This window comes from Leopardus geoffroyi, chromosome B4 (assembly GCF_018350155.1).
Source record: "Leopardus geoffroyi isolate Oge1 chromosome B4, O.geoffroyi_Oge1_pat1.0, whole genome shotgun sequence".
In the NCBI taxonomy this organism is placed as follows: domain Eukaryota; kingdom Metazoa; phylum Chordata; class Mammalia; order Carnivora; family Felidae; genus Leopardus; species Leopardus geoffroyi.
The window spans coordinates 59218023-59243559 of record NC_059341.1 but is presented as its reverse complement, the minus strand read 5'-3'; the positions used below and the strand labels follow the sequence as shown (position 1 = coordinate 59243559).

Sequence of the window (25537 nt, the reverse complement as noted above, 5' to 3'; positions counted from 1 at the left end):
GTCAGTGTTTGGTCTCTGTACTGTTAGTGGGCCAGTCTGGGGCCACCCTTGGGCTTGAGTTGAGTCAGACCAGTTGTATGCCAGCACTTCAGTAGCACTGAACTGCTAAGGTTTCTTTTGTGTTGCCCACTGAGAAGCTTTTGCTGGTAGTCGGAACCTGTAGTCAGTCCTGATATTTGCCCCCAGACTACCAGACTACTGTGGGCTTCAGTTGGACTGGTTTCTATCATTATCTTCCCCTGTCCCAGGAGTTACTTTGCAGTGGTCCTGGCCCCTGCTGGGGCTCTTTGTACACTGCAGGCTTGTGGCACCAGTTTGGATGGGCTCCAGCCAAGGGTATATTAGAGGAGATAGTCTACAGGAAAATGTGGGAGTAGACTGTGGTGCCTGCAAAGACCATCCTGGTCTGCTGTGGGAGGGGCCTTACAGCCACCTGGGAAAACTGCCAAGGTTCACCAGGTTGAAGGGGGCAGATCTGCAGAAGCTCACAGGGACCTGGCATGCAGTATTAATAGGGTTACCTCTGCTGTGGTAGGGGACCATTAGCCACTTTGGAGAACTCCTCCAGAGGCTGGGTGCAGAGAAAGGTCCATAGAAGAGCCCAGGAGTGAGATATACTTTTAGTAAGCTAGGTGGAGTGTGTTGGCACTGCACTGGTTCCCACAGGTGTCTGTATATCTAGGCTGGGGGACAGGGGAGGGAAATGGCACCCACCAGGTCTTTTGTTCTTGGAGTAGTCGCCCAAAGATCCCTGCATCTCTAGCACATACTCTGAGATTAGTAAATAAAATCTTCTTCTATATTTCAGGCATTTTTCAAACTGCTGCTTCTATACTATGTCTTAGCAGGGCTGTTTGCTGTGCTGTCCCTAAAAGAGCAGAGACTCCATCCTCCCAGCTCTCCCAGAGCTGAGTCACTGATTTTTAAAATTCCACTGATTGCTAGGCACCTGTGGTTTTCAAAGCCAAACGTTTGGCTCCCCATGTGGGTTCCCTGTGCCTGAGGTGCCTGGTATGGGGTCTGGTCCTCTCCCTGTCTCTATGCTGGTGGTATCCCTCCCTCCCTGGGACAATCCCATGGTTCCATTTGGCTCCCAACCATGTCTCCATCCTTCCTACCCTCTTTGATATGGCCTCTTCTTTACATTGAGCTATGGAGAGTCTGTTCTGCCAGTCTTCAGGTGGTTTTCTTGGTTATTTGCACTGATGTGAGTGTTATCTAGGTGTATCCATGGGACATGGTGAACTTAGGATACTCCTACTCTGCTATCTTCTGCAGAAGTCCTATACTATTTTCTTATGTTATTAAATTGACTAGGTTCTCTGGTATATTATGGAAGAGTTCCAGTAAGCATGACCATCTTTGGCTTGTTTCTATTCTTGATAATAGTGTTTCTAAAGCAATAGCAGGATGTTTGCCAAAAGTTACCACTTATCATTTGGTCTGCTGAGAATTTATTCCCATAGGAATTAGCAGAAACATAGGGGAGTGTTCTGCATGGAAACTGGATGGAAATCACAAGATGCGCAGAAGGTCCAGTTAACGTAGTGGATTAACAGATTATTAAATGATTAAATAAGATATGAAACTCATTCTCTCCCACTGAATGTTCACAACAAAGTAGAACACACACATACACACACACACACACACACACACACACACACACACACACTTGTATGAGGAAAGTATTCCTGATAACTATGGAATTATGAGAGAGGGTTTCATCAAAGCCCCCTACCAGGAAAAAAAAGCCAAAAATTGTGAATAGAATCTCCTTAAAAGTCCTTTCAACTGTCCTACAAGGGGTGTGGGGGCATCCACTGGCCCTTCACTTCAAATCTCTTTTCATAATCACTCTCATCTTCTCTTTTAGAAGCACAGTTCCTCCCATCCTTCAGAGATCACCACAACTTCTTTCAAAAGGCTGTCAAGATATCCTACCCTATCATAAGAGAAATCTGATGACAGATACTGAAATAATAAATTTTCATCTCATTATAAGTCCCATTAATATTCCCATTTCACAGCTAAAAAAGTAAGTGATAGAGCTAGAAAATTTCCCCTCTTTGAAATTTTTTTAATACTATAAAATATATAAAGTTGCAACACAGTCCTCTTCCTACTTCAACTGAAAATGTTAATATGTTGTCATATCTGCATCAGCTATTTTCTGTTTTAAAATAAATAAGTATTACTTATAAAGCAGAATCCCCCTGTAGTTCCTTCTGTGGTCCTTGTCTCCTCCACCTCTCCCTGAAGCAATATACATGAACTTGGGTGTTGGTGTTGGTGGTGGTGCTTGTATTGTGTTGTTGTTCACCTCAAATCTAACTTGAAATTCTGAAATTTTTCTACTATGAACTGTGGAAGCTCAGAAAACTTATCTGTTGCTACTAATATGTCTTCCAAACCTAGAATACATCATTCCTTCTACAAAGAATATGTATTAAAGACATGTTATCAACAAAATTAAACTATTTCTTTACCTTAATAGAAGAATTGAAGGGACACTGAACAAAAGAAAGAGGGAGAGAATATTGACATCTGGGTAAAGCCCATACCATAAACAATTTACTCAAAAATGGCTGATTGCCTATAATAAATCATAGTGCAAAGCACCACAGACACAAAAATAAGGCACTCTCTTTCTGGGAAGAAAAACAAATAGTAAAGCAACAAACATAGTAAGGTAGTGACTTACAAATATTTTTGACCATAAACCACAGTAAGAAATATGGTTTACATCATTACTCAGTATACATATACACATGTACATGTGTAACTGACACAAAAGTTTCAAAAGGCAGTACTTAATTTTCTGAGTTGTTTGTATTTCCTACTGTATTCTATTTCATTTTTAAGTACCTGTCATGACCCTCTAAATTTACTTCATTACCAATAAATGGGACAGGATCTCTGTTCAAAAAACATTGTTTTAGAAACGTTTATAAAGTGACATGAAAGCAACTGAAAAGGCAACTCAAAGGAGATAGTATTTGAACTATGATATTGAAAGATGTATAGAAGCTATTCAAGTTTAAAAGAAAGTGGGCAAAGCATTCTGAATAAAAGAAATAGCATATTTTAAAAGCATATGGAGATAAAAATAAATTCTATGTGTCTAGAGAACAGTGAGAAATTGCATCCAACTGAAATATATGTTGAGATGTTAGTCTGGAAAGTTTGGTGGGGACTATAAAAGTCTTTGCACACCATTATGTGAAAGAGTTTGGACTGTATCAGATAGCTAGGAGGAGACACTGATGGTTTATAAGCAGGTGGCTCATATAGGTAGACCTATTTTTGAAAGAACTTTGAAAACTATATCAGAAATGATATGGAGTAGGAAAAATCTATCCCTTCAGCCCAGCCCTCTATTCTGAACTCAATTCATGAGGCCAATTACCTATAATCTCCTGGATGCCCCATGAGTGTCTCATTCCCAACATTTACAAAATTTACCTCATCATCATCTCTCCCTTAAAGTTTGTCAATCCACTTCTTCCCCTTATCTCAGGAAATGCCATTCAGAACCCCAGGACCTGAGAATCTTTCTCTATTCCTTTTTTTCTCCACTCCCACCTATAATTAACCACAGAATCTTGTTTATTTATCTTAAATTACCTCTTCACTTTTCCTGCTTAAATATTTTCATTTTCTCTCCCAACATCCTCATGATGAAGTTCAAACTCATGAAATTACATAAGTATCTTGTAGCCTGACCCAGCCTATCTCAACATTCATCTTGCACTCTGTGCCTCAGCCAGCTTGAAGTTCCTTCAGTTCCTCCAGCATACCATAACTACCCCTAGGCCTTCACAAGTTCTGTCACTCCTCTCTTCACCTGGATAAATATTCTCCATTCTCAACATTTCCACTTATATGTAATTACCTCCAAAAAGCCCATCTTCTGGCCTCCACCAAATTAGTTTTATGTTCCTTATATATATTCTCTTAGCATCCTATACTTCCCCTATCATACAAAGCCCTTATAGCACTCTACTATAAATTCTCTTTATCGCTGGACTATAAACTCTAAAAGGATAGAAATAACTTTTACACTGCTTACCTTGTCCCCTGCACTAAGCTTAGTGCATGACCCATAATAGTTGTTTAATACATGTTTTCTGAAGGACAGACAGAAATGGAGACTCTGAAAGTTTTTAAGCAAGCATCTCATAGATTTAGATATATGTTTTAAGGAAAATTTTAGAAGCAATGCTGAAAATGTTGTGTTTTAGAAAATATTCCAAAAGCTAGAAAGGAAAGAATTGGGGGAAGAAATGAAAGGAAGGAAAAACAAACCAGATTATAAGAGATTAGGAAAACGTAGGTCTAATAAAGTTGTAATTTGAGTTCCACAGGAAAAGAAGTGAAAGATTGGTGCAGAAGTAATATATAAATAAATAATGAAAAAAATTGTCAAAAATTGATGAAAGACACCAAGTCACAGAATCATGAAAAATAAATCCCAAGCAGCACAAATCCAAAGGGAACACCAATGTATATTATAATAAAACTTCAGAAAAGCAAATAACAGAAGTTAGAAGATGATGGAATGATATTGTCAATGTGTTATATACTAAAAGAACTACTAACCTAGAGTTCTATACCTAGCAAAAGTATACTTCAGAAAGTGAAGGTAAAATAAAGGCATTTTCAGGTAAAAAAAACTAAGAGAATTCATCGACAGCAAATCCAAGGTCAGGAAATACGGATAGAAGTACTTCAAGAAGAAAGCAAGGATGTACAGAGATGAAGGACAAAATGAAGAAAAATGGAAAGAGTCAAAGATGGATAAACATAAATGAATATGCACTATACAAAACAATACAAATTGTCTTGTAGGGGTTAAAATTTATATAGAATTTAAATACATGACAACTGTATTAGTTTTCTAGGGCTACTGTAACAAAGTACCACAAACTTAGAGGCTTAAAACAACAGAAATATATTCTCTCACAATTCTAGAGACCAGAAGTCTGAAATCACAGTGTTCATAAAGGCTATACTCTCTGAAGGCTCTGGAGGATTATCTTTCCTTCCCTCTTCTTAGTTGGCAATCCTTGGTGGTCCTTGGCTTGTAGATGGCTTGTAGATGGCTTTTTAATGGCCTTCTCTCCTAAGTATCTGTGTCCATATTTCTCTCTTCTTATGAGGGCACCAGTTATTGGGTTACGGTCCCCCCTAATCTAGTATGACTTCATCTTACTTAACTACATTTGCAAGGACCCTATTTCCAAATAAGGTCACATACACAGGTTCCTGGGGTTAGGACTTCAACATATATTTTGGGGGGACACAATTTAATCTATAACAACAGCAATAATACATAATTTGGGAGGGGAGTAAATGGAATTAAAGTACTCTAAATTACATGTTTTGTCCAGTAAGTTGTAAAAATTATAATTTATAGTAGTCTTTAGTAAATCAAGGATTCAAGTTGTAATCTAGGATAGACACTAAAAGAATTATATAATAATGTCATGTTTATCGTCTGACATATGTCATAGTTTCATTATCATTCAGTCAAAATATATTCTAATTTCTAATGTGATATCTTCTTTCAAATATGGATTATTTGGGGTAATACATCACAAATAAAGTGGGTTTATTTCAGAAATGCAAGGTTGGTTTGAGCTTTGAAAATTAATCAAGTCACCTTACATTTTAGAGATTAAAAAAAAATTTGATGTTTATTTTTGAGAGAGAGACAGATGAGTGGAAAAGGAGCAGAGAGAGAGTGGAAAAGGGGCAGAGAGAGAGGGAGACACAGAATGTGAAGCAGACCTCAGGCTCTGAGCTGTCAGCACAGAGCCCAATGTGGGGCTTGAGCCCACGAACCACAAGATCATGACCTGAGCTGAAGTTGGACGCCCAACTGATAAGCCACCCCGGTGCCCCATAACCTTATCATTTTAACAGAATAAAGAGGAAAATTATATAGCCATCTCAAAGATATAGAAAAAGCATTTGATAAAATTAAATAGCCACCCAGGAAGAAAGAACCTTAGAAAATTAGGACCAGAAAGAATTTTCTCAATCTGATAAATGTTATATATAAGAATCCTAAAGCAAATTGCCATAACTAATGTAGAAGATATGAAAGTTTTCTCTTTGAGATCCAGATAGACAAGAATTCTCTCTATGGCAGTTTCTGTTCAACATTACACTAGAAGTCTGGATGCAATAAGGCAAAAAAAATATATCTGGATATACAAATATCCCATTACTTTATAATCTAACAATTCCATTCCCAGGAATTTTATATGCCTAACAAATATATACATAAGTATACAAAAAAAATACAATAATGATCATAGCAACTGCATTTGTTTTTTAAACAAAATTGTAATATTTATTTGTTTTGAGACAGAGAGAGACAGAGCATGAGTGGGGGAGGGCAGAGAGAGAGAGAGAGGGAGACATGGAATCTGAAGCAGGCTCCAGGCTCTGAGCTGTCAGCACAGAGCCTGACGTGGGACTCGAACTCACAAACCATGAGATCATGACCTGAGCCGAAGTCGGAAGCTTAACTGACTGAGCCACCCAGGCACCCCATAACAACTGCATTTGTAACAGTCAGAAACTAAGAAGCAATCCAATTATTCATCAGTAATATAATGGATAAATTATGATCTATTAACACAACCCCATAAACAATGAAAGTGGATGAACTACTGCCAATGAAATAACATTAGTGAACTTAATAAACATAATATTGAGCAAAAGATGCCAGACAAAAAGGAATACATGTTGTATGATTCCATTTATATAAAATTCAAAAACATACAAAATTAAACCATGGTGTTAAAGATCAGAATAATTATCTCTGGGAGGAGAGGAGTAGTACTTGGAGGCTACACAAACTGCTTCTAGAATACAAACGATGCTCCACTTCTTGATCTGAATAGTGTTTACATGTATCACTGTTTTCTCACTGTTTTCACCATGCTGTGCAGTTATGACTTGTGAACTTTTCTGCATGTTAATTATACTTAAATAAAAGTATGTTATACTTAGATAAAATACTTTTTTTAGAAACTTGATGACAACAATAAAGGAAAATTAGAAAGGAGAAGTAAGCAGTTAGTTACAGTAATGAGCACTGACATCTTATATCTTGACAAGGAAAGAGAAAGGAAATCTTAAAAAATAGATTGATGAACTCAAAATGAGTGTTAAGAAAGCTTATTTAAGGTAAGAGAAAAATAGTCTTACCTGAAATAAGTCTAGGCCTATCATTATATTGCAGCATGTAGGGATTTGATTTTAACATAGTTCATCATAGCTTAGTCATGTCCAGGAATATCTCTGGCAGAGATGGCTAATTACTGCCCCTAAACCATCATTCCTTCAGATACACAATGCACAAGTCCAGGGAAACCTCAACACATGGCCACCAAGAATAAAGCCTATTTGTCTCGGCCTCTGCTGCAGTTAGATAGGACCATGTGTCTATATTCTGCATAATGGAATGTGAACAGAAATCATGTATGCAACATCTGGATTATGCCCTTGGAGTTGTACTTCTCTGTGTCTCCTGTGTACTGTGATAACAAGGGCTGCAGCTGCCGTCTTTCAGGTCAGAGATGAAGCTGTGAGTTTGATGTTAGGATGGAAAAGCCACACTAAATGCCCTGGGTCAGCACATCTCCAGGCTAAATGAGAGAGAAATAATTTTCTTTAAGCCCTTGTTATTGTGTCTAAACCAGATGGCCTACACCACATCACTACCATTTAATTTCACTTAAAAAGCTACTTGTTAAAAAGAAAACAAAAGTCACAGCTAAAAAGATATTAAGACAATTAAGTACATTTAAATGTAGAATTAATATTAGATATTGACAGGTCATTGTTCTTCCCTTGTGCCATTAATTGTGTTCTTTTTGTTGTGGTTATATTGGTTGTTCTTAGATTCATACAAAGATCTTAATTTTTCGATGGTTCTGTGATATAAGCATAGAGAGATCATGCAAAGTGGCAAAATATTAACTAGTGAAGCTGGGTGACAGATATACATATTTGGTTGCATTATGCTTTCATGTTTTCTTTGTTTCAAATTTTTCACAATAAAAATTTGAAAAAAATAAACATTTCTGATAGAATGTGGTATGCCCTTGGAGCTATTAGCACACAGAGGCAAGGCATGAGGACACCATGAAGGAGGTGCACTTAGGAAGGTTAACCTTTGACAAAGCAAATGTGTTTGCATTGTGTTGCCACCGTTTCTCCTAGGCCTAGAGAGAATTTGCATTCTTTTTGCTGAGATTACCTCACAGAATGTGGACAACACTGTCAGTCTTCTTCTGTAGCTCAGTTAAGTGGCAGGAATTAGTATGAAGATAGTATCCTATAGACATTGTTTTAAGCAGGCGGTGTGGTGTGTGCGATTTAATGTACCTTATTTGCATGCTGTCTGATACCCTTTGCCTATCATCTGTGATCCATATTGCACCCTGTAGTGGGATTCATTTTAATTGTAGACTCTACAGCTACAACTGTCTTCCAGACAATGTTATTATAGTAATAATAATAATAACAACAATGTTCCTTTGTTTCTGAAGACGGCAGAACCACACTATAAAAGCCAATCTGTTAGAAAATAAAGGAAACTAGAACATAGATAATATGCAAGAATTAAACATTTAAAATCTCACCACTGTAAGCTCTATATATCGTAAGATCACATTTATGGAGTTTTACTTTAGTTGGACTGTAGGCAAGTTCTCAGTACAGTTCAATAGGTCTGGCTTGTCTGTGCTGGGATCAAAGTATTTCTTCCCTATAAGAACATATTTCTAATCCATAATAATAACAAAGGAAAAATACAAGTTAGAAATAAATTATCTTTAAGTATCCTCTATATAAGTTCTTTGTTCTCTATATTGATGTTTATACTTGTGTCACATTATTTACATTTATCGATTAAGAATTTGGAATGTTGAGTGTTACATCTCTGGTTTTTACTTAACGTTATATCTATCTATGTATCTATCTATCTATATGCACACATACATAGTACTAATCAATAATATAATTAGAAATTATATGAACTGATATGTAGGGGAAAAAATCTGACTATCTTGGACCTCTTACACGTAGACTGAGTAGAAAATAATTAGTTGAAGGAACACTGAAAACTGTCAAGAGTTTCTGTCCAATTTTTTGTTATCAAAATAACAGCATCAAAAAATCAAGAACTTTTTTATAAAGGAAATTATATCACATCGTGTATTCAGAGGTAATGATTTTTCTTTCTGTTGCTTGCTTTCAGAAAATTTATACTATAACATCACCATATTCCTACAGGACATTTTTCTAAATAGTAGACAAATAAAACCATTTATATGTCTCTTCTTAAAGGTGAAATAATTTTTTTTTAATAATCATACAAAGAATTTTAAGATATTAGTTCTAATGACAGAATGATTGGATAACTTCATGGCTAGATCTGTTATCTAAAAACAATTCAACATTATAAGACAGAAGTATTTTAAAGTAATTTACCTTTAGTTATGAAATATTATAATCTCATTTATGGAAAAAATGATTAGTGAACCATTTTTTCACACAAGTAAGAAATACTATTTCAGGATATCAGAGTATTGTAAGATTAAAGTTACTAGGGGGGCACCTGGGTGGCTTAGTTGGTTAAGCATCTGACTCCTGACTTCAGCTCAGGTCATGATCTTAAGCCCAGAGTTGGGCTCTGTGCTGGCAATGCAGAGCCTGCTTGGGATTCTCTCTCTCCTTCTCTTTCCAACCCTCTCCCGCTAATGCAAGTGTTCTCTCTCTCTCACTCTCTCCTTCTCTCAAAATAAATAAGCATTAGAAAAACAATAATAAAGTTACTAAGGCTGAATGCTTCGGGCTCAAATAACCATCAAGAAATTGCCATCACTCACTGAAATTGAAATAAACACCACTGCTACTGATAATTCTGTCATTAAATTTCAAGAAATTATAGATGGGAATTTTTTTATAAATATTTTTATCTCTAAAATCAGTACTTTGTTGGCTGAAGAACAAGTTTTCAGGGTGCAATTCAAAACCTCCATCCTCAGGCCACTCAGTTTGGAAAGACATACATAAAATATTCACGAGGTTTGTTTCATGCCAACAAATTGCTCCAGAAGATGAGAAATGATGAGCTAGATTCTTACATCTGAGCCACTGTCTCTGGTATGGAAAATACCTTAGAAACCTATTCATGCCCCAGGTCCACAACTTACTATTCAGAAAGTTTTCACTGTGATGAGCCAAATAGCATGCTGACTCATTGGATTCAGAAACCTATTAGTGACTAAGAGAATCACTGTGTTAACCAGAAACACCCTGCATTTTTGTTCATCTTTCTTTCAGATCACACTTTCACATCCAGCCTCTGGATATTGTTTCTTTGTAATCAAATACTGGCAATTTAACTTGATAATTCTTCTGAGCTTTCAGAGAAAAAGAAAGGGTTAGATATAACTGAGTAGCTTTTCCTGTAGTTGTTTTTTTTCCAGAGGAGCTCATTATTGTCTGTACTTTGAAAATTATTTTGCCTTCTTATCTTTTATTTTACAGGAATAAAAGAACATCTCATTTCTGGGCTAGAACTAATTGGTACTTGGTATTATTCAATTGAGTGCTATTTCAGTTTGATACTCTCATTTTCTGTGTAGAAATTAAACAAAGTGACTTTCAATGGCTGCTTAAGTATATAGAAGTGAAGGAGGCCACCATATCTGTCACCTCATTCATCACCGGGGTGAAGTTAGCTAAACTGAGAGGCTAAGCATCATTTACTTCTGTCCACACACCATCTCATGCCTGCCTCCTGATGCAGCCTGATTTCTGTACCTCCCTTCACTAGCTACTTCATTATTATGGCAGCTGTGAGTGTAGAAAATAGAGAATTTGAGGAATTTTACAGGCTGGTAAAATTACCCCGCAATCTCAGTTTTTAAAAATATATCTTTCAGATGGATATTTCTTCTCTCAAAGTTTTGATTAATTATGTCTTGAAATATAAGTTTCCTTTTAAAATGATTCACTGAAAACTTGGGCTTAATAATCACACAATACTCTTCAAGTAGTTTTCAAACCCCTTGTTTAAAGTTACCATTAAATAATGTCCTTAAACTTTAGATTTCTTCTTCAAAGAAAGAAAATTCTTTTTTATAGTTTATTCTAGGATTTGTTTTAATGTGAAAAAATCACTGCTTGGAATATCGGATTCTCAATCTCTCTCCTTTTGGCGGGGGGTTTGCAGGGACCACGAAAAATAAGACATCTGAGTTACAAAAGCAATAGGCAACGAACTTAAAGGTAAGTAACAGTATTGCAAATTTTCCTTCTCTGCAGAAAAATAAGAAGACTAAAATAATTTGTAGATATAAAAAGCCATCAGAACATGGATTGTTCTCATATATTCTATAGTCATTAATTTTCTGTTAAATATTTATGTTGCTTTTGGATGCATCAGTTTTTATCTTCCCTGTTGTAGGATAAACTTTCTAAGAATGGGAAACAAGGAAATTTCACATCTTTACTTTTTGCCCAATATCCTCATGCTATCCTTATTGGTGGATAAGTAAGGACAATTAGAATCCAGAGTCACTTCAAATACTCAAAAAACATTCTGCAACTATACCAATACATTTTGGTTCCTATGAGCAACAGATTATTAATAGCATAACAGAAATTGTTCTGGTTTAAGAGATTGCAGATGCTCTATAGTTTTATGTCTCTTAAATGGCAATGAAAGGGAGGATTAGGAACTCTGACCTCTGCTATTCAGTTGATAAATGACCCTGTATCATTTAACCAGTCACTTTCTACATTGCCTCATCTTTTTCATGATATTAACAGCTAAGTAATTGAGGAAGATCTCAATGGCTTTCTGTTTTGTTGGTGGTTGTGTTTAAAGTGTTCCCCAAAGAGCTGACGACAAGTGATTTTTTGTGGTCAAGGATTCCTTTTGATCAATATTCTTCTCTAGTTTACATCCTTTGCTGCTCTAGTGCATAACTGATCTATTTATATGTTTTCTTGCTCTTTTTTTGTGAGTAGGCTTTATGTTTATTCCTTGGTTTAAGAATAAAGCTGGAGCCACCTGATCCCTAACTTGTTAGTATTCTAGACCCTACTGGCAGAAATGGCCTAATTTTACCACTTCACACAACCTACTGGCCTTTGATAGTGCCCCCTACAACCCACATCTGTGTACCAACCTTTCAGTTTTTCTTAGATTGCTCAGCTGGCCCAATTTATTTCAGCTTGTCTCTCTCTAGATTTTCTCTAATCATCATCATCTTCTATTTTTCTGAATGTCACCTTCTCTTTTACAAGTCTACTTTTACTCTCTATTTTTGTAGCATCATTACCCTTGAGCTTCCAACTTCCTAAAAATATGGTGGCCCCAACCTCCCTGTTCTTCTGAGAAGCTTTCTTCTCAGACACTTATTATAGGACATCAGGAATGTAGAGATTTCTTCAAAACACATCATTTTAGAGCAACTGAAGTCTGTAGAGACAAGTTACCAAAATTCACCTTATAATCAACCACAGAACCAAAACTAAATCTAAGGTCTTTTAACTGCAGAGAACTGGAGAATCCAGCCTTGATCCCCACTGATATCATTCCTGCCCTCAGAGGTCTACCTTCCCTGGGACCCATTTCCTCCAGTTGATATAACCCTGAGCAGAGTGTAGTTGAAATGCAAAGGAGAGAATCTAAAATCCACCACAGACATTACCAACCAGCACTTCTACAATTCAATTACCTTTCATTTCTGTAGCCAGGAAAGAATTATACCACATATAAGTTGGAAAGTGGACATGTTATTATATATAAAAACAAGGATTTGTTGTTTTTGGGTTTGGTTGGGGGAAAAATGTTTTGAATCCTCTTATTGGATATTGGATAATATAATTTTGGGAAAGGTTTTTGGCCTCTGTTGGTTTTCTTCAGTTCTTATTTTGCTTAACCACCATGGTCACAAATTTGTTCATTGATTCCCCTCTGTAGGAGATTCTTTGGTAGGCTTGATTTTTTTTTCCCACCCTGTTTTGAAAAGTTTCAGGTGGCTTACAGTTTTCTCAGAGCCTCCACCCCCATCTGGTGATATCTTTAGGACTGACCATCAGTGTGCCCTCAGAATATTTCTGAAGACTTTATTGGGAGCAAAATTTTACTGTATCTGTCAGTGAATAAATTTTATATGGTAGTCAGCTCTTAGGCCAGAATGTCTATTTATGGAAAATTGATCAGAGACTAAGTCATCTTTCAGTTCTCATTGATATTCATGACCTTTCCTTGGCGACTTATAATGCCATATGCTCATATAGCATTTCATGGTTTTCACATTATCTTGTTTGAGCCTATGAAGTAGATAGGCTGATATTATCTCGTTTTATGGTTGAAAACACTTTAGCTCAGAGAGATTCAGTGACTTGCCTAAAGTCACTTAGATAGTAAGTGACAGAGTTAAGACTAGAATCCTAGCATTAAGATTGTCTTTGTCTTATTGACCCCCTCCCAACTCATCTGAAAGGAAAAATACCTCTTCTTATTTAGAAGTAGAAATAGGAAAGAGACATTTTTACTCACAGAAAAAAAAAAATAGGAGTTGGCTACCATGAGAATCTTAAAACTGCTCCATACAGCAGAAAAGATTCAGGTCTTATTTCCAAAACTGCTAATTTAACAGACTGCTAATTGTTGGTATAAACAGCAAAGCAAAGTTCATTCTCAAGGATCTTTGACTGCTAATCACATTTTTATGCTACAACTGATTAAAACCATGCAGTTGTACTTGGAGTCACAGCTCTCAAATGCTCTTTGCTCAGTACTTTGCAAGGAATGTGTGGGAGTTCTGCTGTATGACTAATGGGCAGTGTAGGTGGGTGATGCCACAGAAGTTACAGAAACAGAAATTTCCATGAGTTAGAGTTAGAGAACTCTAGAATGACCAGGTAATTTCCCTGTGTCTGCCACCTGCCATATGAACTCTCAGACTTGCCAGGAGACACTGAGGAATCTAGGGTAGAAAATAGAGAGGGGATAAAGGTAGGGACAGAAGCAGGATTTGTTACCTATCACCAGCACTGTCCTCAAGAGTATCCAGTTGCTTAGGACCTGACAAGAAAGCACCAAAATTTGTAAACACAGGATATTAAATTCACAAGTGGTATAGTGCCTATACCTAGGAGGCACTCCTAGTAAAGTACTGGTGATGGAGTCCTTCTGTGAACTAACCTATGTTCACATATCTCTTAGTGTTCTGAATGGCCCAAAGTGGACATGAGATGAACTTCTAGCCCTCCAAAGAAACTTCTTTGGGACCCTGACAAGAACCATCCGTAACAATTTCTCCTCCTGGGGTCACTTTTTGTGAGCAATGAGTCCGTATTTAACAGCCCGGAAAGAGGGACTAATATTTAACACTCCTTAATGTGAAATCTTGCTAAAGAAGTCTTAAAAATCTAATGGTTACATTTTCTGGTGTCAAATGTTTTTATTTTTTAATCTATACTTAGCTGTATATTCCTGCCATTTACTCATTAATATTTTTCTCCTATCACCTCTCAAAGTGTTATGTTTCCAAAATTCTTCAGTTGAAATGTCATGAATATTTGTTTCCCACAACCTCCTTCCTTCAAAGTCTGCTTGACACCCTGTTCTCTATCTTCCCAGCCTAATCTTACTGTGTCAGAGTTAGGTTGTAAGGAGGGAGTAAAAAGACCTACAATCTATATTCACACTGGGTCAGAGGTATTCCAGAGTTTAAAGAAAACTAGATGCTTATGCAAACATCTCCAGTTCCACTTTCATAAAGGAGACGTAGAACATAAACATCTCAGAGTGTGAGGTCTCCTTCTGACTCCTAGAGAAGACTCAAGCAGTTGCATACACAGAGAAAGGAAACTTTCCCTTTTTATTACATTTTTATGTTTTATCTCATATATTTTAAATCCAGGAAACATCTTAGATATTTAATGGCAAAGATAGTTAGATAATATTCAGGTACCATCAAGAAGGAAATGAAAGGCACAAACATTTAGAAATGGCTCATCAAACTGGTTGCCTCAGAACAATTTTGATCTTCATATTCAAGGCCAGAAGTAAACAATATCCATGACCAGCTAATGAAATAGGTATGCTGCTTAAGAATCAAAGAGCCCCCTACATCATAACTCATCATTAAAACTGTAACCTAAATAAGCACACGTTACAGAGTTGAGTTAGAAAAGAGAAAAAAATGAATCCTTTCACCTTGGTGAAAGTTGAGGTATCACAAAATAATTTCCTCCCTCCTATTATTGTCCTTCATCCCTGAGTAAGTTCAAGATCCGCTATTTCCAGGGCTTAATTTAAGATTAAGCTGAAAGAAAGACTTTAAATATCTCTCCTTTATATTCTATAACAATTTCAGCATATTTAACATCTGTGTTATATTTCACCATGCACTGCCATTTATTTTATTTTTCATCAGGACAATAATATTCAAATCTAGAGAATACAAGGATACCCAACATGTCACAGCCAGCCTTTCACAAGGGAGAAGAAGCCAGCAGCAAGCAAGAAAATGGTTTATTTTAGAAAAGATAATTCCTCAGGACTTTACGGTAACCATTTCTTAAAGAAGGAGATAAAGTTTGTGATCAAGTTAAACCATTTGTCTTCTAGGCTGTAAAGAAAAACATTGGTCAAAAGCAAAAGCATCCCAGTTTTCACTTTATGCATATAATGTTCCCCAATAACTAATTTCAGTCTTTTATAACCTGCCCAGCTCTTAGGTCTGCCATTTCTGCCATTTCTGCAGGTGTATTTTCTAAAAGCATGTTTCAGAAATTCTGAATCTGTGGTCTGATTCTTTACACTTGGAATCTGTTCTGTATCATTAAAACACAGATTAATTTAGCTTCCTAATGACTGGAAGTAATAGGTGATGTTTCTATGGAGTAACTAGTTGGGTGTTTTTAAACCCGCCTGCACTTACCCCAAATTCATCAAAGATAGTGTCTTTTAGGTGCAGTACTAAGTCCCAAATCTCATGTATATGAAATATCAAGAATGTTTCAATTAAATAATCTGATGGAGCTACTTTTTATTCGACCATTCTTACTCCTTATTCTCTGATAATCTTATTCTATACCTGCCACAAGTATAGAATTTGAAAAATAATGAAATGTACTCATTTTTAATGTTGACCCTCTTTGTAGTCAGAAGGTATGATTGCTTCAGTTTCTGAGAACAAATCCCATCTATATCATGTAACCCTGCATAATTTAATTTAACTTACATTGATTTATGTGTATTTATATAACTTGTGAAGAAAAATGGGGCATACACAGTCCTGGAATGTGAGGAGTGAGAGAAGTATGGATTTTTCCCAGTATCTGTTTAAAAAAATAAAGAAAAGTAGGGGCACCTGGGTAGCTCAGTCAGTTAAGCATCCAACTTCGGCTCAGATCATGATCTCACTGCTCGTGGGTTCGAGCCCCACATCAGGCTCTGTGCTGACAACTCAGAGCCTAGAGCCTGGTTTGGATTTTGTGTCTCCCTGTCTCTCTGCCCGTCTCCAGCTCACACTCTGTCTCTGTCTCTCTATCAGAAATAATAAACATTAAGAAAGAAAGAAAAGTAAAATAACCCCAAAATCCATCCAGTGGTGACTACTGAACTGTTTCATTACATTCAAACACCAAGACTAAAAATATCTTATTTTTAAAAAGTCATATACCAAAGCACTCAAACATATACCAATATTCATAGCAGCATTATTCACAACAGCCAAAAGGTGGAAACAACGTAAGTGTCCATCAACAGATGAATGGATATTTTAAATGTGATATATGCATATAACAGAATATTATCCACCCATTAAAAAATGAAATTCTAATATATACTACAACATGAGTAAACCTCAAAAATGTTAATGCTAAGTGAAATAAGCCAGACACAAAAGGGTGAATATTCTATGATTCCATTTATCTGAGGTACCTAGAAGAGGCAAACTTACAGAAGTGGAAAGTATAATAGAATTTACAAGAGACTAGAGGAAAGAGTTAATGCGAAGTTATATTTAATGGGTATAGAATCTATATTTGGGATGATGAAAACATTCTGGAAATAGTGATGATGGTTGCACAATATTGTGAGTGTATCCAATGCCACTGAATTATACATTTAAAAATAGTCAAAATGATAAAAAAAAAAACTTTAATAAAACTGATTAGTTTTTCCAAGGTGAAAAGTAAAAGTCATATGCAAGTCTAAAGCATCTGAGAAGATATACATTGCTTAACAAAAAAAAATTGTCAGATATTTTTGGGTTTAATATAAAAAAGATTCACATTAACCCCTGCATAGTGATGCAGCATAAATATTTTCTAGTCACCAGGCCACACTGATCACATTATTTCCTCATTCTTTGGACATTTAGGAATAGACTTGCCGTTTTCAGAAAACTGCCAATAATACTTTATGCTACTTTGAACTATTAAGTAGTATCTTTGAATTGTGTGTTGGCTAAATTGTGTAGGCTGTTCTGTCTTTTTCATGGTTACTATAGAAATTGTGTAGTCCTGGTGTTATGAGAAGACCACAGGGCATCAGAGTACACAATAAAAGCTAACTTATTTCATGGTTTACAATTTCTTCCAGCTGTCCCCTTTTGTGATTATCATGTTAACATTGAGAGTATAAACATACAACCAAAAGGGTTCTGGTAACTATAGCCAATAAGCGATCTCACCCATAACAGATTTCCAACCTCCTTCCCTCCAAGATTTGGATAGAAACACATGAAAGAAGTGGCATGTAAGCTTCAGGTGTTTCCAATTATTTCCCTCATATGAGCAAAGGTTTCCTAATGCAAAACATGTTTCAGCTCAGATAGTTTTCCTTATATTTAAAGATTATGTAATTTCAGAAGAATTTCATCTACATATTCCTAATTCATCGACACTTCATCAATAACATAATATCTCCTCCGATCATTTCCTCTCTGGGTGGTTGAAAATATGGTACATTTAAGGACTGTTTACTTTTGTGAAGTGCACTTTTATAAAGTGTATAACCTTTTGCCCCTGCAAAAAAGAGAAATAAATGCTCAGTGCTGGGATTTGTAGTAGATTCCTTGCCAGTTAAGTCACCACAGAGTGTTCTAGTACAATGCCTCAACTATCTTCCTGTGCAGAAACTGTCAGTTTCTGTCCAGAATGGTATACGTGGGGGAAGATAGACCCACCTTTGCTGGTGTAAATCATTTACTGCCTAAATGTTAACACTCAGGCAAGCCTATTTAAGGATTACAAAGAGAGAATGTGGATTTGGAGCATTTTGTTTTCCTAAGCTTCTGTGAGTGAAAGTTACAACATTGATCATTTAGCCTTCAGCAGCCTTACATAGCAGTGAGCTTTATCTCACAGTTTCAGAAATTTCCACTTCATTGTTGCCTTCTGAAGGTTAGCAGCACCACTCTGTAATTACTTAACAAACAGAGGACTGTAGGACTTGTGAGGATTATTTCATAAGGCATTTGAATAATGACACTGCTAAACAACATTCACTGTTTAGGGAAACAAATTCATCTACAGGTGTATGAGCCAGATGAATTATAATGAAAAAGAAATCCTAAACCCTACCTACTGCTGAATATTTTCCAAAATAGGTGAACATTTCAAGCCCTACCCCAGCACATTCTGTCTGCCCCTTCCTCTCTCTCTCTCTCACACACACACACACACACACATACACTTTATGATTTTGGCAAGAAATAATGAAAAAAATTGTGAAAAGATAAACACTGCTCTGATGATGAAGTGTTTTTGGTTAATTGCCAATGAATTTTGACGAGGAAGCCAAATTTTCAGATCAGTATCAGGGCTAGAGTTCTTTTAGGAGGTAAACTTCTGCTACTCTTAGCACTTGATCCCAAGTCCAAGTAGAGGAGGCATTAGATTCTAACAATCTGAGCAAGTTTTAAATGTATAGCAATAATACAGCTTTAAATGTATAGCAATAATACAGCTTTGCACTTAGAGAATGTAAGTGGTTACCACTCATTTATGTTTATATACATATGGACTTGAAATATATCTATATAGACATATTCATAACATATTCATATTCTTTGGAATACATTACAAGACAAACTAGATACAATTATAAATTTTGTTTTATTTTTAAAGTTTTACCTTCCTAATATTTTACTTTTCTTAGGCTAAAGACAGTTTCAGTAGGTTGAATGCCATGAAATTACCAGCCTGTTGTTTATATTTTACCACAGTATGAGAAAATGTAAAACTTGTGAAATTGTTTGAAAGCAGTATTGTCTGATCTACCCATGTTCTGTATGTGTCCGTATTGTGGTCCTGAGAAAGGAGAAAGTTTTCTCTAAATAAGAGGTTAGTGTGATGGCCAGGCAGCCAGATTTTGCCTTCATATCAACAGATTGCAAGGATGAGTGATAAATACTCTTCCCTACCTTCTACTTGTTTTGCACATTAGATTTTACAGTAGTCAACTAATAATTAGAGTTAGGTCAAGAAGGAGGAACATAATAACTGTGAGTGGAAATATCATAGGAAATATTTTTCAAGGTCATTTCTCATAATTCCTGCTCTGCTGAAAACAGGGCAACTATAAAGAGCTTGGGGATGGGTGTGGGTAGGAGAACATCCCCTCCCAAGATAGCTCATCCAAGTGGCAGGCAAATTGTTGCTGACCCCTGGCCTCTCCATGAGGCAGCTTGAGCTCCCTCATACAAGGTGTCTAGGTTCCAAGAGTGAGTGCCCCAAGAAATAGGAAGTGGAAGCTACCAATTTCTTAAGACCTGGCTGCAGAAAATGACACAGCATCACTCTGCCATGTTCTATTAGTCAAGGAGCTATGGAGCCTATATTCCAGGGGAGAGGACATAGATACCACTTCTCCGTCGGAGGCCTAAGAATATTGTGGCCTTGTTTTAAAACCAGCACTACTTGTAAATCACCAAGAAAATACATACTTCTTTTCAATTTGATCTTGCCTTTTTTATCTCAGTTGGGAATGTGTGCCCCAATCTTGGAAAATAAAATATATCTCCTAGTTAATTTGGTGGACCAGTTGAATCCTGCTATTTCAAAGAATCACAACAAAACAGCAAGAAACTTTATTTGGGTATATTGTGAGCAAGGGACACCTGTTTAAAATATTGCCTTGAAACAGTAATAGGCTGTAGAAATTGTAAATTACCTCTTAATTTCTTGCACCACCTGTCTTGGACCCCTCAACATCTTTCTCTCTTTAAATCACTAAAATATATGTGGATTAGCTAGAGATACATTTTGAAGGGCCTGTAGTTGTATTTTAGTTAGTTTGTATTTTGTAGGCTCATTTTTCCCTGTCATGCATTCTTAATCACCAAATTTTTTTAATGTTTATTTATTATTGAGACACAGAAAGAGACAGAGCATGAGCAGAGGAGGGGCTGAGAGAGAGGGAGACACAGAATCTGAAGCAGGTTCCAGGCTCTGAGCTGTCAGCACAGAGCCCAACGTGGGGCTCGAACTCACAAACCGTAAGATCATGACCTAAGCCAAAGTTGGACGCTTAACCGACTGAGCCACCCAGGTGCCCCAGTCATCAAATATTTTTTGAGCAACTAGTATTATATGCTAAGCACTGGAATTTAAAAGATACATGATTCATGGTTTTATGGGACTCATAGGCCAGTGGAAAACATACTTGTAACAAAAAACAAAAAAATCAAAGACATACTACAGTAAAGCTAAACACAACATCTCGTGGGTTCTTAGAGAATGAAGAATACCAGATAGGTGCCATGGAGCTGATTTTAAGAGAAAAGTAAAGATACTTCAGGCAAACGGAGAAAAGGAAAGTTAATCGGCACATGCAGCAAATAAATGGAAGGCTCTGGGTGTTTTGAGAAATGGCCGTTTATATTGGTGCTCATAGAATATGGAATGAAAGGAAAAACAAGGAAATAAGGCTTGTAAGGTAGATTGAGCCAATCCTGAGCTTTGTGTTCTGGGGCCAAGTGTTTGAACTTGCTCCCATACATTACAGAAGGGACATAGTAATTCCAGATTTGCCTTCGGAGTCTGTCAGTACATTGGAAAGTGAGAGATGGAGAAAGAATTTGTTCCACTGTAATATGATGACTATTTTTCTAAGAAACCTTAACTTTTCCAAACTCACTTTTTATAAAACTTGGTTTAAAACAAAAAAATAAAAACAAAATTTTTTTCCAGTGAGAAATAAAAACATGGAGTATAGCATTTCTGGCTACACATATATAGTTATAAAACTTGAAAGTCATTGAGCAAATGCAGTGTTTGATTACATCTAGCTTTGGCTTCAGAGTAAAGGTCTATCTTGCTGTCAGCATACGCTTGTGAAAATTCTCTCTACCTCCGTCATCTACTGTTAGAACACAACATACAAATAAAAACTCAAAGAAGGCAGCCATGGTTTGTGTGATGGGTTCCCCACCCCCCAGGAATTTAATGTTAAGCCAATATCAATCTATACAATTAACTCATGTTACCAAGTTAATAATGGCATATTGTCGAATCTCCTTTGTGAAAATATGCTACTGGGAAATTGCCAGGAAGTGTCAAGGAGTGGTCTCAGGAACTGAGTAAGGTATTCTGTTAAGGGGGTGTGAACCTAAATTAAAAAGTTGGCTTGAATTATTCTAACCCTATGTTATAGAATTTTCAGGTAAAAACTTCATGGGGAATGGGAAGATAATTCTAACTTTAAAAAGACTTTTGAAAAATGTGCTAATAAGAATGACCTATACTTTTTTAAGCCTGCACTATTAGTTTTTCCAAAGTGAAAATTAGCTCACATATTGTGGTTCAAGATCCCACATTGGTGCTTACTCCCCTATAGTTTGAAATCTGAAGTGAAGTCCAAGGTGTGTTAAATATTCTGGTTGATTTCTGGTCAAATTATGCTTCTCTCTTCTGTATTTATCTGCATATTACTATCCTAATTAGCATTTTATTTTTATGTAAATTATCAACTCTCTAAATGTTCCCAAGGACTCCTCCTGCCCTCATTTTGGGAAACCCTCATCTTTCCCAGTAACTCTGGGGGATTATTGATTGTATAGAGGGGTGGTGTTCCCCCTGGTCACAAATTACCTCCTGCTGAATTCTTCAAGGGCTATTCTTGTCTTACCTTCTGCATTTGCTATCCTTTCCCTCCAGCTAAACATTACTGGATACTACCAGAATGAGGCTGAATACTACCAGAATCCTCCACACCCCAAAGTACTTCCTACGTAAGGCTGTGTGTGTCCAGCACACATTGTATTGGGGCAATAGAGAGGATTTATGTGACTTAGTCTACAGCACAGCAATTAACTTAGAACTGAATGTTTAACATATCTGTTCTGAAGTTTTTGCAACATTCCCAGACAAAATTCTGCACCCAGGGGCGCCTAGCTGGCTCAGTTGGTAGAGCATCAGACCCTTGATCTTGGGGTCATGAGTTTCAGTCCCATGTTGGGTGTAGAGATTACTTTACAAAAAGATTCTAGTGGTGCCTGGGTGGTTCGGTCAGTTAAGTGTCTGACTCTTGATTTCTGCTTAGGTCATGATCTCAGGGTCATGGGATTGAGCCCATGTCAGGCTCTGCACTGGGCATGGAGCCTGCTTAGGACTTTCTCTCTCCCACATTCTCTGCCCCTCCACTCCTCACACAGGTGCACTCTTTCTTTCTTGAAATAAATAAACATTAAAAAAAGATTCTGCACTCAGTTATAGTGTGTGTGTGTGTGTGTGTGTGTGTGTGTGTGTTTGCCCACACCAAGCAATTCTCCAACCTTAGCTACAATTTAACTCAATTCTACCACTACCTGGAGAAAGCATCAAATCCTACAGGTTAAGGGCTCAGTCCTACCTGACTGCCCACCACCCCACCACCACTTTAGATGCCCCTCACAAGTCCAGGTTGTCACCTGTGCTTCTGACCAGAGGTTCTGGTCCTTCTGACCACCTCTATACATCAGAGGTTCCGACGGACCCCTCCTTGAATTAGATGAATTCACCAAAGCAGCTCGCAGAACTCAGGAAAACATTTTACTTACTAGATTACCAGCTTTTTATAAAAGGATGTAAGTCAGAAACAGCCATATGGAAGAGATGCATAGGGCAAGGTATGGGGAAGAGGCTCAGAGTTTCCATGCCCTCTCCCAGAGCATACTACTCTCCCCAAATTTTCACATATTCACCAAACAGGAAGCTCTCCAAATCCCATATTTTTGTGTCTTTTTGGAGGCTTCATTACAGAGACATGATTGACGAAATCAATGGCCACTGGTGATTGATTCAGCCCCCCTTCTCCTCCCCAGAGGTTGGGGCGGGAGGTGGGGTGTGGTAATATGGAACTAAACTCTAATCACTAGGTTGGCTCCCCTGGCAACCAGCCCACATCTTTAAATGTTTTCCAAAAGTCTCTTATTAACATAACAAAAGCTCTCTCATCACGGGAAATTACAAGGGTTGGGGGAGCTCTGTGCCAGGTACAAAGACCATATATATATCTCTTACTATAAATCACAGTATCACACCATCTCTGGGAACTTCTCAAAGACATTCCTCCCATAAAAGTATGTTGCTTCATCGACCTTCCTTCTTAGCCCCATTTCCTTAGCTTCCTAGTCCAGTTCTAACTCCAACCATCCCCCCACCTCCATGGTTGACTTTCCTATTACTTCTCTTATGGAAAATTACTCTTTCTAGCTTTTTTCTTATTGTTGCTAAATAAGTCAATCTTTTCCAAAAGGAACCCTGATTTCAAATTTAAGTAATTAAGTAATGTCTTCTGCACTCTCCAGTATATCCATTGGCCCATTCTCTAATCAGCCTTTGATTTTATCATTATAGAATGCTGAAATATTATTTGGACTTGTTTGCTAGTAGTTTCATTTAATAATTGTTTTTATAGAAAGAAGAGGAAAAAACAGTTATTGAGCACCTACTTTGTACAAGCCACTGAACTAGACAGCTCTCATTTTATCCTCAGGCAACATTGGCCCCCAACACCAGCAGTCAACTAGAGCTCAATTGCAGCTGTTTTATTTACATCTGCCCAATTGCTCTATGGCTCACCTCTGTCAACTGTCTACATCTATTTCACTTTTACAAAGGCAAAGAACTTTGCCTTCTGGTACTCTGGCATGGTGCTAGTCAAAGATTAGTCTCTAGAACAGTTGCATTGAATCACCTGGGAGCTTGTTGAAACCCATCACCTTAGAATCAACCCTAGACTTATTGAGTTAGAATCCACATTTTAATTCTATTCCTCAGTGGTTAATATGCACATCAGTGTTAGAGAAGCACTAATTAGAGTTTTAAGTATATTACTAGGATCACAGAAGCTTTGCACATACTTCCTGATTAAGTTGTGCATTCAACTAGAACTACTAACTCAGCCTAGAAGATGTTGATGACCCTATGCCTCCAGAAAGCAAACAAAATAGTTTAATCGTGCAAAAGAGAAAGGAAAGGCTTTAGTTCTGAACTTAAGCTATTCATAAAAATTTTAAGAAGTGATTTTCATTTTTCAAGTTCCCTTCCATACCATCAAATAAGGTTTCCTTTTGTCCACACCTTAACTGTAAATCCTTCATTTTTAACTTTTATAAATTTATCCATTCCATCTAGATAATAGATTTGTTAACTTTCGTTCACTGACAACTAAGGGACATATGCCTTAATAAGTTTTCTAATTGCCATGTGTTTCAGAAATGATATCCTTAAAGAGGAGGTACTATGGTTTAAGTTTCACTTATGTTAGAAAAATTTTACGAATATAAGTAAATCCTCTTTGAAATTGCCAAATGGAGTTTGGCTAGTTCTTTTGCAGCTAGCAACAAACACTATAGATTTCTGTCATTATCTATAGTGTTTCTTTGCTAAGTGTAGGTTTGTTTGCTTATGTCTTGCTATTTTTTTTTTTTGAAAGGGGAACTTAGGAGATGGAAATATGGGATAATGTTACAAAAAAGTAAATTGTACATTATAGGCTTATTCAAAACTTTTAAATGTTCAACAAGTAGGGAGAGCTGATTTGGAGCAGGGAATCTCAAAAGATATTTGCTGAACTGTTTGTTTTTTTGTTGTTGTTTAACCTCAAATAGTTACCAAAAAATAAATTTTCTGGTTTCCTTTAGATTTTATCAGTAACATTTTCGCAATATCTCTTTGGTTTAAAAATAAATCTGGGGTGCCTGGGTGGCTTAGTCGGTTAAGCGTCCAACTTCAGCCCAGGTCATGATCTCGCGGTCTGTGAGTTCGAGCCCTGCGTTGGGCTCTGTGCTGACAGCCTGGAGCCTGTTTCTGATTCTGTGTCTCCCTCTCTTTCTGCCCCTCTCCTACTCATGCTCTGTCTCTCTCTGTCTCAGAAATAAATAAACATTAAAAAAATTTTTTTAATAAATAAAATAAATCTAATATATTATTTCAAATTACACTAATAAACTGGTAGCCATATGATAAAGATACCGAAAGCTATATAAAT

General features: G+C 36.8%; 1 protein-coding gene across 19 annotated transcripts in view; it reads left to right on the top strand.

Annotated features, from left to right (window-relative positions):
• LMNTD1 (lamin tail domain containing 1) overlaps positions 1-25537 on the top strand; it is a 523246-nt gene that overhangs the window by 438052 nt on the left and 59657 nt on the right. For 2 of the 19 annotated variants that reach the window (XR_006709238.1, XR_006709237.1), the window contains exons 11-12: positions 1877-2038; positions 11264-11319. The exons of 12 other annotated variants lie outside the window; for them this stretch is intronic. Coding sequence is in view for 3 of the 7 variants with exons in the window: in XM_045465476.1 (XP_045321432.1) it covers positions 11264-11317 (54 nt within the window). In the remaining 4 variants the exon portion in view is untranslated. Of the gene's footprint in view, positions 1-1876; positions 2039-11263; positions 11320-15488; positions 16101-25537 lie in introns of those variants that run through there. 5 more of the 19 variants (XM_045465477.1, XM_045465478.1, XR_006709236.1 and 2 more) reach the window with 4 other exon arrangements.